This window comes from Budorcas taxicolor, chromosome 11 (assembly GCF_023091745.1).
Source record: "Budorcas taxicolor isolate Tak-1 chromosome 11, Takin1.1, whole genome shotgun sequence".
Lineage (NCBI taxonomy): Eukaryota > Metazoa > Chordata > Mammalia > Artiodactyla > Bovidae > Budorcas > Budorcas taxicolor.
Genome location: NC_068920.1, coordinates 161,773,028 through 161,787,562, shown reverse-complemented (window position 1 = coordinate 161,787,562; position 14,535 = coordinate 161,773,028). Strand labels below are relative to the sequence as shown.

The 14,535-nt window shown below is 57.7% G+C and overlaps 1 protein-coding gene across 1 annotated transcript; it reads right to left on the bottom strand.

Moving 5' to 3' along the window:
* Positions 1 to 2,271: 2,271 nt before the first annotated feature.
* Positions 2,272 to 8,667, bottom strand: BARHL1 (BarH like homeobox 1). The gene is made up of 3 exons (XM_052649586.1): positions 8,202 to 8,667; positions 4,146 to 4,368; positions 2,272 to 2,566 (listed from the first exon to the last, which is right to left on the bottom strand). The coding sequence occupies exons 1-3, from the start codon at positions 8,665 to 8,667 to the stop codon at positions 2,272 to 2,274; spliced, it is 984 nt and encodes a 327-aa protein (XP_052505546.1).
* Between the last annotated feature and the right edge of the window lie 5,868 nt (positions 8,668 to 14,535).

Sequence of the window (14,535 nt, the reverse complement as noted above, 5' to 3'; positions counted from 1 at the left end):
CGGGGAGCCTTGTTCTTCATTAGTGTAAGATATGAAATCAGCTCGGAGGTACAAGGACAATTACATAGTTGGGACTGTGTCTGTGATTTACACGGCCGCTGTGTAAATGTAAGGGTGGTTGCTCCAGTCTATCTCCTTCCCTTGCACAAAATGAAAAGCACACCAGTGCAAGTTGTCCTTTGATAGATTTTTAATATGATTTTAAAGAGTTTTGTTTGGTCTCATTCTTATTCAATGAGATTAATTTAAAGCACTTATCCCCTGGGTTTCAGTCAATCCATGTAGGATTTGGGCAGGGTGTGTTGCGTGGGGGTGGGGGTGGGGGTTTGTTTGCAGGAGGCTGTGAGAGACTTCTTTCCCACTTCATTAACCCTGAGTTGGGGACAGTCCCCCCTTGCCCCCTCCAGCCAGAGCTGAGGATTTACCAACCCCCATTCACATGCAAAAGAACTCGAAAGCCGAGGGGCTCCTTGACTTAATTAGCTGCTGTGCATTTGGCAAAATTAGAATAATACCCTCCTCACCCTAGGAGAGAAAAGGGGAGGCCAGAGGGTGCTGGCGGGGAGGCGGGAGGAAGCTGTAGCAGAGGCCAGCGGAGGGGAGTCAAGAGTGGAATCCTAACCCCCACCCCTCCTCCACCAGGCAGTCCTCTCCTGGAGCAGTCCACCACAAACCCGGAGGGGGGCTGGGCTTGCCGGGCCCAAACTTCCCAGCTCCAGGCGCCTCCTGGGAGTCTGAGCTGCAGGTGGTGTGTGGGAGCGGACCACCTGAGCCCACCTCCCCTGTGAGCAGCGGGGCCCCAGGAGGTAACCTTGGCCCTTTGAACGGGAACGTGAAGTCTGGAGTCTGGCTGGAGACTGAAATCCCTGTCCTGAGACCTGGAGTCAGAGGCTGGGGTCTCGGAGCAGACAACGGGGGTTCGGCTTCCCTCTGGGTGGTGTCCCCAACATGGTCATGGGGTGAAGGGGCAGTGAGAAAATGGGGGAGTCGGGTTCCCCAGCGAGGGCTCGTCAGGTCCTACCCGGGGCAGGGGCCGGGAGCTCCCTCGCCAGCCGCTGATGCACGCGGCCGAGGCGCAGGGCGGAGAGGCCCACGGGGGGAGCAGCCTCGGAGCCCATCTGTCGGCCCCCGCGCCCGCCCGGCCGGTCACCAGCTGCTGGCGCCCTTGTTGCGGCCAGATGAGCTGGCTCAGCCAGGGCACCGCATCCCGGCCCGCAGCCGAGCCTGCCCGGGCGCTGACCCCACCCCGGCCCCGGGGACCGGCTGAACAGCGCGGAACCAGATGGAGAGGCAGGAGCAGGTGGGGGAGCCGCGCGCTCGCCTCACTGTAGAGATGGGAAGACTGAGGCCCGGGAGGGGGACTCCTGCCCTCAACCGCAGCTCCCAGGAAGAGAGGGAGATGAGTCACAGTGCTTCCTTACTGAGGGTGAAGAGCCTGAGTCCCAGAAGCCGGAAAGGAACCTTTTGGAGGAATGGGGAAGGGCCGAGCGCGGACCGACCAACGGAGCGCGCGGACAAGCGCCTGGTCATTTGTAAGAAGTTTATTTTCGACATTAAAAAAGAGAGAGAACCCGAGGGGTCTGACTGTCCCCCAGACGGAGGCTGGACGCGGGGGTTGGGGTGTGGGTGGGCAAGTCCCCTGGCCTCGGCCTGCCCCGCCTGGCACGGCGGGCGGTGGGTGGGCACAGGCCACAGGCTCACTGATTCACAGACACAGTCATGGGCTGATGGGTCACGAATAAATAACTTCATATACACTTTGCACACGGTATGTACAGCTCTACTGCCGGCCCTGGTGCGGGGGTGGGGGCGGCGGGGGGCTCCGCACTCCCCTTCCCCTCCGTGTGTCAGGGCTGCGGGGTGAGGGCTTGGTGTACAGCTGGAACGGGAAGGGGGAGAGCGCTGCAAAGAGGTCGCCCCACCTGCTCCCGGGAGGGGGCGCGCCGGTGGCGGGGTTGAGGGGGGTGGGGTGAGGGGATAGGACGTATGTACACCGGATGGAAGTGGCTCCCTGATGGAGTGACCGGGAGAGAGGACGGCGCGGGGGGTTAGGGGGACTCAGTCCGGGGGTCCGGGCCTTAGAAGACTTGGCATTTGGCCCTTTTGAGGACCCTGGGCCCGACGACAGGGAGGGCCGGTCGAGGAGCCGCCCCCGCCCCGGGAAGAGGCGTGAAACCCTGCGCCCTCCCAGAGCACGGGGGACCCATCGCGGAGCCCCGGGGCGGGGGGCCGGGTGCTCCCGGGCGGGCGGGCCGGCGGGCGGGCGGGCGTTCACCGAGGCTGCGCGGCGCGCGGGAGGACGCCGGCCAGCGGGGGCAGCGGCGGCGGCGGCTCGCTGGCGCCCTGGAGTCCGTGGATGAGGATGCGAGGGACCAGAGGTCTCTGCAGCGCGGGTGGCGGTGCGCTGGGCCCGCGGTACAGATAGAGCGCGGCGCCGGGATCCAGGTTGGAAACCAGACTCTGCGGGTAGAAATAAGGCGACGGGAACATCCGCTGGAGCGCCGAGTAATTGCCCGCCTCGGCCAGCAGCTCCAACCCGACGGCCGTCTGTCGCTTCCACTTAGTCCTAGGGACCGAAATAAACGCGCAAGGCGGGGATCAGGACTGGGGCGCTCGGAGACCCCTGCCCCTCAGAGTACCTGCCCCGGAGCGCCTGCAGAGAGGCCAGGAGGGAGCCCACTAATTCGTTCATATCACTAAATCACGGGTTGCTGGGCATCGTTATCGCGTATTAAAGGCATCTATGCTATCAATCTTCCACGAACCTTCCATTACTGTCATCCCCTCTTACAGATAAGAGAACTGAGGAGTGGGTCAGATCTCAGGACGGCCTAGAAAGAGGAGACCCCGGGCTCTAAGCTAGGCTGTTTTATCCCTAAAGCCCGGGGTCTAAGCTCGCCACACTTCGCGCAGGGTATCCCAGCCTGGGCGCTTGGAGCGGGATGTCGGAGCTCTCCGCCCCGCGCCCCCGTGCATCGGCCCCCTGGGGAGGCCTTGGAACGAAAGATCACCCCGGAAAGGGCCGCAGGGGGTGCCGGGGTCGGTCTGCTCGCGGCGGAATGGGGAGCGGTTGATGCTGCCAGCCGCCCCACCGGCCCGGAGGAGACCAGCCTCGCCGCGGGACCACAGTTGGCCACGGTTCTGCGGAAGCCCGCGGACCAGAGACCGCGGCGACTGCAGGGGAAGAGCGCACGGCCACATCCGCCGCACCCCGCGCGCAGGTCTGAGGCTTGGGGCCAGCCCCACAGTCTGTCCGGTCCCGAAGCCGGGAGGCCCCCATCCGAGTGCCGGCTGGGGTTGGAGGAAGGCAAGGAAGCGAGGCCACGCTGGTTGCCAGGGCTGCGGCCGGACTCCTGGGTGCACCTGGCCGGTGAGGCAGCCCCACTGAGCTGGACTCAGCCACACCAACCCCCGTTTTCCTGCCTGAATTATTCATCATCATCATAATTGTGTAATTACTGTAACGGGCCTTAATTATTAATGCCCGAAGCAGTAATCGGTATTTATTATTAATGGGGCAGCGTGTTCTGAGCTTGTTTATGGAAAGCAACATTCCAGCCTCCGCTAAGAGTGTGCGGGTGACTGTGGGTGTGTTTGTATTAGTGAGTTGTGTCAACGTGAGTGTGTGACTGGATTGAGCGAATGGCTGTATGTGTGTTTTGTATGCATTTATGTTTCTCTTTATCCTGTGAATGTCTTGGGAAGGAAGATTAGGAAACACCAGGTTTGAGGCCAGTGCACAGCACTAATTTTCCGGTCTCATCAGGCCCCAAGGAGCTGGTTCTGGGCCCCTTCCCTCCTTGAGTTTCAGGGACTAGAAAGACTGGGAAGGCCTGAAGAATCCTGGGAAAGCTCAGTGCCACCCCCTCTACCCCAGCGGCTGCCCAGGGCTGGAGGGAGGTGGTAGGACGTGGCCTGGGTGGGCAGGCTTGGCCCTCCCGTGGTCCGTATGTCTATCTGTCCACCTGATCCAGTCCTGTCTCTATCCCTCACTGTGGGCTTCGGGCAAGGCTTTCTCTCTCTGCCCGAGGCCTCACTTTCCCAGTTTCACAGAATGGGGAAAGCTCAGAGGTCCTCCCGGCAGTCAGACCCGTGTCCCGGGCGGGTCCCGTGGAAGGGCGGGGAGGAGAGGGAGAGGGCCTCACCTGCGGTTCTGGTACCAGGTCTTGACCTGCGTGTCGGTGAGGTTGAGCGAGGCTGCGAGCTCCATGCGGTCCTGCACGCTCAGGTACTTCTGCCGCTCGAAGCTGCGCTCCAGCTGTGCCAGCTGGTGGTCGGTGAAGGCCGTGCGCGCCTTGCGTGGCTTTTTCAGGCGCACCGGAGGGCTGTCCCTGGAGCTGGAGATCTCCCGGTCGCCCTCCTCCTTCACTGCGGAGACACAGCCGTGCATCAGGGCCCAGCCTCGCCACCCGCCCGCCCTTACGGTCTTGTAAATGTGGCTCCCGGTGGTGGTGGCCCCGCTGCACTCGAGAGCCGTGGGGCCGAGGCAAAGCTGCTCAGGGCTGAGACCTCCCAGCCCTCAGACCGAGGAGGATCGACACCTCCGAGAAGTAACCCAAAGCCTAGAAAGAACTCGACCCAGCTCCCACACTGCACGGGCACTCCCTGGAGGGATTAGAGGACTGACTGGGTGGATCTGCCAGGGGAGGGGAGCGGTGGGGAGGGGACCCAGGAGTTCCAGCCTGGTGGGCTGCTCCGGTGCATGCTCCGGGGTTTAGGACTGTGCCCCCGATTCTCTGGCTGCATCTGGGCCAGGAAGAGGTGAAGCTGAGGGCCAGAGTCTGGGGAGAAGAACCCATGTCGAGGGACAAAAACCTGTTCACCCTGGAGTGGACGGTGGTCCTGAAGGACACCCATGTCTCGCCTGGCCCCTCTTTGGGTGCGAATCTATAGGGATGGTTCGCCTGTTTCTTAAATTAAAACGGTGCACAGCGCAAAATGCAAACTGCCAGGTGCCCGATCTGGGAGCACAAAGCATTTGGAAAAATAAGTGACATGTTTACCCCTCAGATGCACACATCTCTGAGGTCCGTGTGTCCTTGTCATTTGCCTACGGTAGCTGCCCTGTGTTTCCCCCAATGGTTGAGACACACCAGCAGGGTCCCCGCTCCTGAGTCACAAGGATGGGACTGGACAGTGTGGTTTCTTTTTTCCCCAGCACTTTCCTTTAGAATTGAGTGCACCGAAAATGCACACTTGCTGGAGCAAGCTCAATGACCTCCCTCCTTCTTCCCCTAAAGTGATGATATCACCAGAGACCATCTCCCCAAAATGGGCATGGGGCTTCCCTCCCTCTTTTTCTCTATTTTTCCTTTATGCTGAGTTTCACTGAGCATGGCGTTTGCAGTGACAGGGTTCAGCTGAATGCGAGTTGATTTCTCTCTGTAGGAAACAATAATCCGGTTAATTGAGCCACGAGGGAGCAAGACTTTTCAACCAGAAAGCGGTTCAAGACTGCGAGGGCACTGGTCACTGGGTACACCCCAGCGGTTGAGCCAGGAGAGCGCTAGCCGGTGAGAAACCGGTGAGAAGCCGGTGAGAAGCCGGTGGGGGGGGGGGGGGGGGTCCACGCCTTCCCACTGCCTCCTCCAGACCAGCTCGCCGGCCTCTCCCTGCCCGCCTGGACTTTTGAGCAAGGCTGCCTGAGCAGATGAGGATCTATTAGGATGGGGGATCTTTTCTGTCTAGGCCAGGCAGGTAAAGTTGGAACAAGTTTGAGGAAACGATTATCCAAACCTCTAACTTGATATTGTGGAAACCTTACTTTTTGACCTCATTGTCTGGCCTATTTGTAAAAACCCCCCATTTCTCAGGACTGAGCTCCAAGGTTGGGGGGTGGGGTGGAGGTTGAGTTTAGGGTATCCAGAAGAACGGGTTGGCTCCTGGGGCTTTTTCTCTAATTCCTCTCCCAGGCGCAGGTTGGAGCCTTCAGATACACACTCGCGGGTGCCCAGCCTCAACCTCCGAAGCAGGCTCAGTCAATCTCAACGCCTGAGAGTTCCAGGCACCCCCCTGCCCCAACCCTCCCGGCTGGGAGCACAGTGCCCGTTCGTTTCTCCATGGATATCGGCTCTTGCAAGCCAGGCCGTGTGCTGCAGAACGCCTGACTTCAAAGCCCGGTTCCGCTTCTTTAAATGCTATGCTGAGGAACCTTTGATGCCAAAACTTGGGATAGGACTGACCTTCCCTGCGTGCCCTCCTTGGAGGAGGGACTCTTTGCATGGAAGGTGGATAGGGGAGTCGCTTAGCTGCCAACCCCGTGTGTCTGTCTGTCTCTCGGTAAGGTATCCTGCTTCGGTCCGCCTTTGAGAAATGCTCCGGAGGCGGTTATTTCTTCTGCTTCTTCACCCGGGACTTTGTTGATGCAAATGTCGGGGAGACCTTCCTCTATCTTCAGCTCCAACCCTATTTAAGTGATATGTGGACAGCCGGCCCTCATCACCACCCCGATCAGATATCATCAGGGACAAGAGAAGAAAATTGATATTCCAATTATCTTAACCGAAACCTTGACTCAAAATCCCACCTATGGGCAAAAAAATAAACAAATAAAGAGACACGAGCCAAACTCTTTCACCAGCAACACGCGGTGCAGGAGGGTCTTGTGGCTTACTCTAACTATAAATCTGGGTGTTGTTGAGAATTATAAATAATAAAATATGGTGTTACACATATATATTTACCTTGCCTCCCTTGCTCCCCCTCACTTCCCCACCACACACCTGTTTTTCTCCCAGGCAAGTTTTCCTTGTCTCTCTAAACAGACCTGGGGGGAGGAACAGGGGTCCCTGGGCCACAGGCATCTGGACCCCCTTCCTCTAGCTCCAGCCCAACCTGCCCATCTAGCACGGCTGACCCAGGGAGACCTCGGGAGTCTCCACCGGTTGCTTGGGGCAGTGGAGGAGGGAATGAGATGTGGAGTGGGGCCCCATATGGGTTTTGGTTTGAGGTCAGGGCGTGTCCACAATGAATTCTTGGTTGGGAGGAGAGTGTTAAATGAGCCTTCCTAAATTTTTGTGATGACTTAGTGCAAATATGGGTCAGGAGACGTAGGGCCCCCAAGACAATATAGAAGTTGGCTTTATAGGGAAGCTTTATCTCATGGAAAGCATTCCAGGAATTAATTATAAGGCTGAAAGAGCTCTGAACAGCGCCTGCCAGCCCTTCATTTTCTACTGGATGGGGACACAGGGCTCTGAAACTCCTTCCCTTCCTGCCTCCTGACTTCTCCCTGAGAAAGAACTTTGTGCCTCTGGCCTCACCAAAGACCTAAAGTCAAGGCAGTGGCCAGGACGAGAAACAAAATTAAGGAATTCTTTCTCTCCTTCCTTCCCTTTTTCCTTTCTTTCTTCTTTCCTTCCTCCTTCCCTCTTCCCTCTTAGTGCTGATCTCAGCACTCTGGTTAAGGAGGATGGAAAGGAAACTATGGAAAGATTCAGGGGGAGAAAAAGCAAGTAAAGGGTCCTGCAACCCCAGTATAGGCTGGGTGCTAGGGGATCTCTGGGTCCCACACACACAGCCCAAAGTTGATTGCTCAGTGCACTTCAAATGAAATCCAGTGAGAACAGTTGGGTGAGCACGGAGACCTCTGAACTCGATCCCAGCCAGCCAGCCGCCTGCCCGACTGCTGTTTCTACTTTGAACTGAGCATTTCTTTTGCACGATTCCCTGGACCTGGATCACACCGGGGGCCAACGGGAGAGGAAGCTGAATTCCCCTCCCCATCTGGATATTCAAATTAAAGGGTGGAAAATTGACTGTTCTCAGCGCTCCAGCTGAAATTTCCTGCTAGGTTTTCCCCCTTATAAAAAAGCATTCGAGCAGAACCTATTGGGTCTTCCGTTGCTTCTGCAAGGTCTTTTCCCAGAGAGCCACTGGCCTGAGAGGAACTTGCTTCTCCCACCGGAGGCTTGGTTAGTCCCAGCCAAAGTTTGGAAAGTTAGCTTTGTGTGTTTTCGGGAATCTCTCCTGGGTCACATAGAATTCCTCTCCTCGCTCTCTCCGCTGGACTCTTTGTTGCTCAAAAGCATAACCACGGGGCTGACTGACTGAAAGCTTCAGATGAGACCAGCAGCTCTGCCTGGGCCCGGGGGCGCTCCGGGTGATCATGTGCATGTCCCTGCGTGTGTGCACCCCAGTTTTAATGCCATGTTCAGAAATGGAGCCCCCCTCCCCTAGGTTTTCATCTCCCACTTTCTTACCTTTATACTCAGAGTCCGATGAGGCGTTGCTGCCACTTTTGTCCAGCTTGTCTCTAAAGTCCTCCCCAGCCTTGGCCGCAAGACGGCCCCCAGGGTCAGGAGCGGCTGGCTGCCCGCTGCTAGAGTAGGGTGCACAGGCCGCAAGCGGTTTGCAGTCGGCAAGGATGTCCCTGATCAGAAAGGAGGAGGTCACGGTGCGAGACTGGGCTGGGGCCGAGAGCTGCCCAGGCTGCAGGTGGGAGTCCAAACCTGGTCCCGAAGCCCCGCCAGGCCGCTGGGCTCCCGTCTCCAGACAGTCCCTTCCTGGCGAGGCTGGTGAAGAGCAGTCGCTGCTGCTCTCTGAGCGAGGACTCAGCTCCAGGGGAGAGCGGCAGTCCCCGAGCAAGGGGTCCCCCTTGGGAAGGGCGGGGCTGCCCGCTCGGTGGGAGAGAATGGAGTCGATCCCAAAGCCATTGGAGCCTTCCATAGCCAAGCTGCGACCTGTCCTCCCCAAAAGCTCCCCACCCACCCCCAACCCCAGCCGCCGCTGCCCCTGCCCCTAGCTGCGGGCTGGCATGGGGAAGGCGGGCAGGGAGCCTGCGGGCACCTTGGATGGAGTTCAGCCTTGGGGGAGCCCAGGAGCTCTGGGCCAACCTGCTCTGCGCATTAGATCCAAAAGGGCTCAGCGCGTCTTCTGCAGCATCGCACCGAGCAGCCGAGCCGAGGGGGGGTGGTGGGAGTGTCAGGGAGAGACGGGAGGGAGGGTGCGCCAAGTTGGGGAGAGCCAAGGGGGAGATGGACGGCCTGAGCTCCCCTTTGGCACAGAAGAGATGCGAAGATGCTGGAATCTAAATAAAGAAGGGCTTAAAAAAAAAATCCAAACTGTACTCTTCTTCCAGGCGAGCGGTGGCCGAGGGCAGCGGGGTCAGCACCGCGGATAGCAGCGGGCCCGAGCCGCGCTACCAGCCAGGGGATCGGAGCGCACCTGGCGGCGTCAGCACCGCGGATAGCGGCGGCGGCGGCCCTCGGCGCATGACGCTCCACCTGGCCGGGGAGGTCTTCTCTCCACGCTCCCACCGCTCCGGGGGCCCCGTCAGCACCGTGGACAGCGCCTCCCGGCTCCTCGGTTGCAGCTCTCCGCCTGTCCTCCGCGCGCGCCTTCGCCTCCCCCCCTTTCCTTTAAAAAATGAACTTGTGTCACTTTTACTTTGGGGCTGGGTTTTTTTTTTTTCGTTTCTTTTTTTTTTCCGTTGTGTTGTGTGTGTGTGTGTGTGTGTGTGTGTGTGTGTGTTTTTAAGGGGACTCGCCCACGTGTCCCCGGAGTGATGACGCTGATTGGCTCTGGCCGATTTTGGGGGTGATGTCACGGCTCCGCAAGCCACTGCCCGATTCCTTTCAGTTTGATTAAAAGAGACACTGAATTAATTACAGCACAGACCCAACTGTTTACCGGCGATTTCCACACGGTTTGCTTTCATTAGGCCGGTGATGAGGCTCCTAATGAGGGTGATTAGCCGAGGGGGGTACAGGCGGGCAGGGAGGGGTCCAAAGCCTGGCTGCCGCTGCCATTGGGTTAGGACGTAAGGTTTTTAAGTTTTTCCCCTACACTTTCCCACAGTTATTCAAATTATTCTTCCATCGGGCTGTCAATGATACCTTTTCTACCCCCTCCTTACCTCCCTGCCCTGCCGGGGTTTTTTTTTTTTTTTTTTTCCTTCCTCTAGCAAGAAAAAGGGACTAAACCCAGCAGAAAAAGAATTGTATGTGTGGAGAAGAGATTTTAATTTGTTGCATCGTTTTCGGGCATTTCCTTTGGGGTCTACATGTTTTTCGTGGAGGAAAATCTGTAGCCCCCCTCTCTGACCTCTCTGGACCCGGTGGGCCTGGCAGGGGTGGGGAAAGCTTGGTGTCTGCGCCTGGAAGGAGACAGAACCATGGCTTCACTGGGGCGAGGCTGGAAAGCTGGGCAGGTCGGGTCTGGGACGTTAGAGGGACCCCAAGAAACCCGTGTGGCCCGAGAGGGGCCGCACAAAGGACCCCAACCCAGCCGACAGTCTCTCCTGCGGCGGAGCGTGTCTCGGGGGTCGGGTGTTTTTGTGCCTCTAAAGAGGAACCTGCGCTAGCTTCTGAGTGCGAGTGTAGACGTCTGCTAACGACTTCATATTTCGCGAGCAGCGAAAGCGCGCCCGAGGATTTGTTTTCAAAGCAGCGCTGGAAACACGGTCTTTTGGCTGTGAATAACTCGCCCCCTCCACCCTCCCCAACTCCGCCACGGTGGTACTCCAGCTCTGCTCCTTTCAGGGTTCGGCCTCCCGCTCGGGGCCCAGGGCTGCGGGCAGATCTGAAACGCGCCTGGGGCCTGGATCCTCTAGAGGCTACCCCAGGGGTGGGCGACCAGCTCTGCGGTCAAAGGGCGGAGGAAAACCAACCCGCGGGCCTACCAGAGGCGCCCTTCACCCGCCCTGCGCCCGGAGCTCAGGTCTTTCCAAGCGGGCAGGCACCCTCCTGGCCCCTCTACCCTCGGGCCCCAAGAAAACACCGTAGCCCCGCTTCAGACTCAGCATCTAAGATCGCTGCGGAATAGCGAAGCGCCCCAATCGCCCTACACCCGAGACCCGGCCGGGGAAGGCCGGTGCAGCTGGACGGAGCAGAAACTTTCTTCTCCCTCGAGCCAGGCCGGTGGTGGCCCCTTGCCCGGCTCCCCGCACTCTCCCCCTGAGCCTCCTGGCAGATTGGAAGCGGCCTCGCCGCCGGCCGAGCTGGGGGCGAGGACGGGCGGCTCCCCAGGGACGGCGGGCCCGGCTCGGCTGCAAGCTGTCGGGGGAGGCGGGAGGGCAGGCGCCGAGGGGCCAGGAGCCCACAGGCCCCCGCCCTGGCCCGGCAGCCGCTGCAGCGGGCGCCTCGCCCGCCCGGGCCGAGCCGGCAATTGCCGGTTTTCGTTTGGTAGATGGAGAGGGGGCCATAAATCACGAGGACCACGGACCGCCCTCGCCCTTCCCGTCCAGTCCTCGACTTGGGCCTCGCTCCCTCTCCAGGCACCTCCGGAGGCTCCGCCACCCCCTCTACTGCTCACCCCACCCCCGCTCCCAGCCCGCTACCTGCACCTCGGGAAGAATCTCATCTCCCCCAGATCCCAGGGTCCCAGCTTGGGTCAGCGGGCCCGTCATCCTGGGCCTGTTAGAGATCTTGCATGCCCCGGGCCCGCATCCGTGGCACGCGCTAAGCCGCAAGCAAGTCGGGTCCCGCTCCGCCCGCGGCGGTCCGAGCTGCCCCTGCCTTGGGCGGACTTTTTCTGGCCTTGGAGGTTTGGATGCCCGGCCCAGCGAAATCAATGCCTCTGGCAGCGCAAGACACTGCGTGGGTATGGGGGGTGAGTAGTAAAGCTGGGGGGGCAACCTTTTACCGTGGAAATAAAAAAGGCTAACCGCTCCCCCTCCAACCTGCTGCAGCCCTAGCCGGCTTCTCTGCGATTCTTCAAGCCCAAGAATACTTAACAGGTTGTTATACTATCAGTTTTGAATTCTCCTAGTATATGGTGATAAAAACATGTTATGCCATTTATCCCACCTGGAATTTGGATCCAGCCCACTGTCGCTAACGTTGTTTTATTCCTATTTGGGGGTTTCCAGCTCCACTACTGTGCCCCCATCTTTTTCTTTTCTCCATCAAGGGGATAGTTCTAGCATCTCAGCCTGTCCACAGCCTGAGAGGTGTGTGTGTACCCACCTAGACTCTTGTTTAGCTGGGAAGAAGCTCAAGAATTGGAACTTTACTAAGGTTCCTGGGGCTCCTGGGTGGGTGATCCACCCCTTACTTTGTGAAAGGAGCCTGACTGGTCCTGGAGGGGTGGACGGTTCAACAAAACAGGATGTGAACCATGGCAGATTAACATCCGAGAACTTCATTTACAAGGCAGGAAACAGACCTCGCTCCCTCTCTGTCCCTTCTGAGCCCCAGCCCCCTACCCAGCTGTCTTGACCCACCTCCTCCACCAAGGGAAGGGAGAGGCTTGGAAGACCTAGGGGAGAAAAGGCAACGGGGGAGATGCGGCCAGATCCAGGACTAGCACCTCCCAGACCGCTCTTCTGGGCTCCAACATCTCCTCCACAGCCTCCTGCCTCTGGAATCCCTCTAGCTTCAAATGCCAGCCCCTGGCCATCCAGCCCTTTGAAATTGCTTTCTTTTAAACCTTCTGTCTCTCTGTGGACCCAGAGCCCTGCAAAATCCCAAACCAAGCACCCACAGGGCAACACCAATGGAGAAGGAGCCATTGCTCTTCTCCAGGGCAAGGAGGCAGCTGCACGGACTGGCCCGCAGAAGGCCCGGGCCCTGTCCCTACTCCCACTCCGGGCAGCTCATCTCTCTTGCCTGGACCTCAGCTTTCGCTTTGGTCTAAAGACATTAACGTCGGAGGCTTGTAGCAAGAGGCACGGATGGGAGAGGCCCATGCCCCCTATGAAGTGGCCTGTCTATGGACTCCAGGCCCTCTGCCCAACCAGGGGCTCTGGGCTTGGGTTTGGCTTTGGGTCAGGATGGGGCCTGGGCCTCTGGCTGAGCAATGTGTCTTAGCAACTTCCTTATCCGTAGCCCCACCTGCCTCTCCACTCCGTGTCACTCAGCACCCCCGGTCCTGAGCATGGAAAAGGCCTTATTTTGACCAGTTTTGCTCACTGACTTACAGGCAGAGTCACACAGGGAGATGTGCTCGAAGCTTTTCGTAAATGATCCTCAAGTCTTTTCTTCTTGTGGAGGATTGTGGCTTGAATGCCGTCATTCAAGGTTCTGAGTACCTGGGACCAAGGGCAGTATAACACCAGTGGAGTGAGGTGGCTGGGGGTATGGACTCCAGGACGGGCCAGACCTAAAGTAGAATCCTGGTCCTAGAGCCCAGGGCTGGGGCTAAGGTGAGGCGAGTGAGGTGAATAACACAAGTCTATTGAACCTGTAGCCATTAAAATATATATATATGGCTGAGTGGCATGTGGGATCTTAGTTCCCTGACCAAGGATCGAACCCAAGTCCCCTGCATTGGAAGTGCAGAGTTTTAACCGCTGGACCACCAAGGAAGTCTGAACCTGTTGCTGTTTTGTCCATCAGAGATTTTTAAATTTTGATTTCAAAATATTGCATTAAAATATTGTCTGTCTTGGTTACCGAGTTTGGCGGAAAGTCAAAAGGTTTGTGTCCTAGGCTGGGGTTTGCCTCCCTCACCATAGTCCCAGCCCTGCTCTGTGACCTTGAGCTTTCTCAAGGTCACTTTCTGGGCTGTATGTGTTTCAGTGGAGTTGCCCACATCACGTAGTTGTGGTGAGGACTCTGCACTTGGCTCGAATCCTGGAGAATAGTGATTATGCCTTTCACATGACAACTACTAAGAATGATAGCCAGAGCTTTTCCTCTGGCAGGTTAGGCGCCCCCCACCCCCAACAACCCCGCCCAGGAGTCAGCCCTCCGCCCTGCCCTTTGCCTCAGGCCTTCCTACTGAAACCACTTTTTAACATGGCGTGGATAAGGGATTTGGGCGATATGGGCCGATATGGGCCAAGCTTGGGTGCTAATATCTTTCTGCAAACAGATGGGCCGGACAAGGATTTGGACAGTTTGTGGGTTTCAAGGTCATGCTGCTGTCAATCACTTTTGTTGGTTCAGCTCAAAACCCCATGGAGCTCCTGAAACCGGAAAGAGAACATATTCTTTCTTTTCCTCTGTTCTTCTCTCCCTCCCTCCTTCCTCCCCTCTCCTCTTACCCTTGCCCCCCTCTCTTTCTCTTTCCCTCCCTTCCTCCTTCCTTCCTCCCCCATAAACATGCATTCGGTCCTGCACACCGGAGCACCATGCTCCCTGCTGGCGGTGTCACCAGGGCAAGATGGGATGGACTCTCATGCCTCAGTCTCACAGAGTGCAACGACGCCCATCAACCTAAATTTGTCTCCAAAGATTATTTCCCAATTGTGAATTCACGTTTTTAAATTGCTTGCATTCAGTTCTAGGAACCTGTATAAAAAGCCAACCTAGATTTTTTTTTCCCGTTTAATGATGATTTCAAGCATCAAAGTGTTTCCCAAGTAAAAAGAAATGCAGGCGAAAGACGATTTTGGTTCAGAAGGATGAATGCAAGAGAGGGTTTTTGATTGGAGACACAGACCTGTGTGTCTGTCACCAGGCCCACCTTGGTGCCCGAGCTGCTGGTCTGCTTGCTGTCATGCACATGTGCTTGCTCTGGGCCCTGAGATCTGTGGGTCTAAGTTGGGAAGCTTAGATGAATGAGTCAAAGAGCTAAGCCATCTCCTGCTGGACCCAGGGAACTCCCAGGACTAAATTTGCATTGGTGGCCTTTGAGCACTGCTTTCTCTTC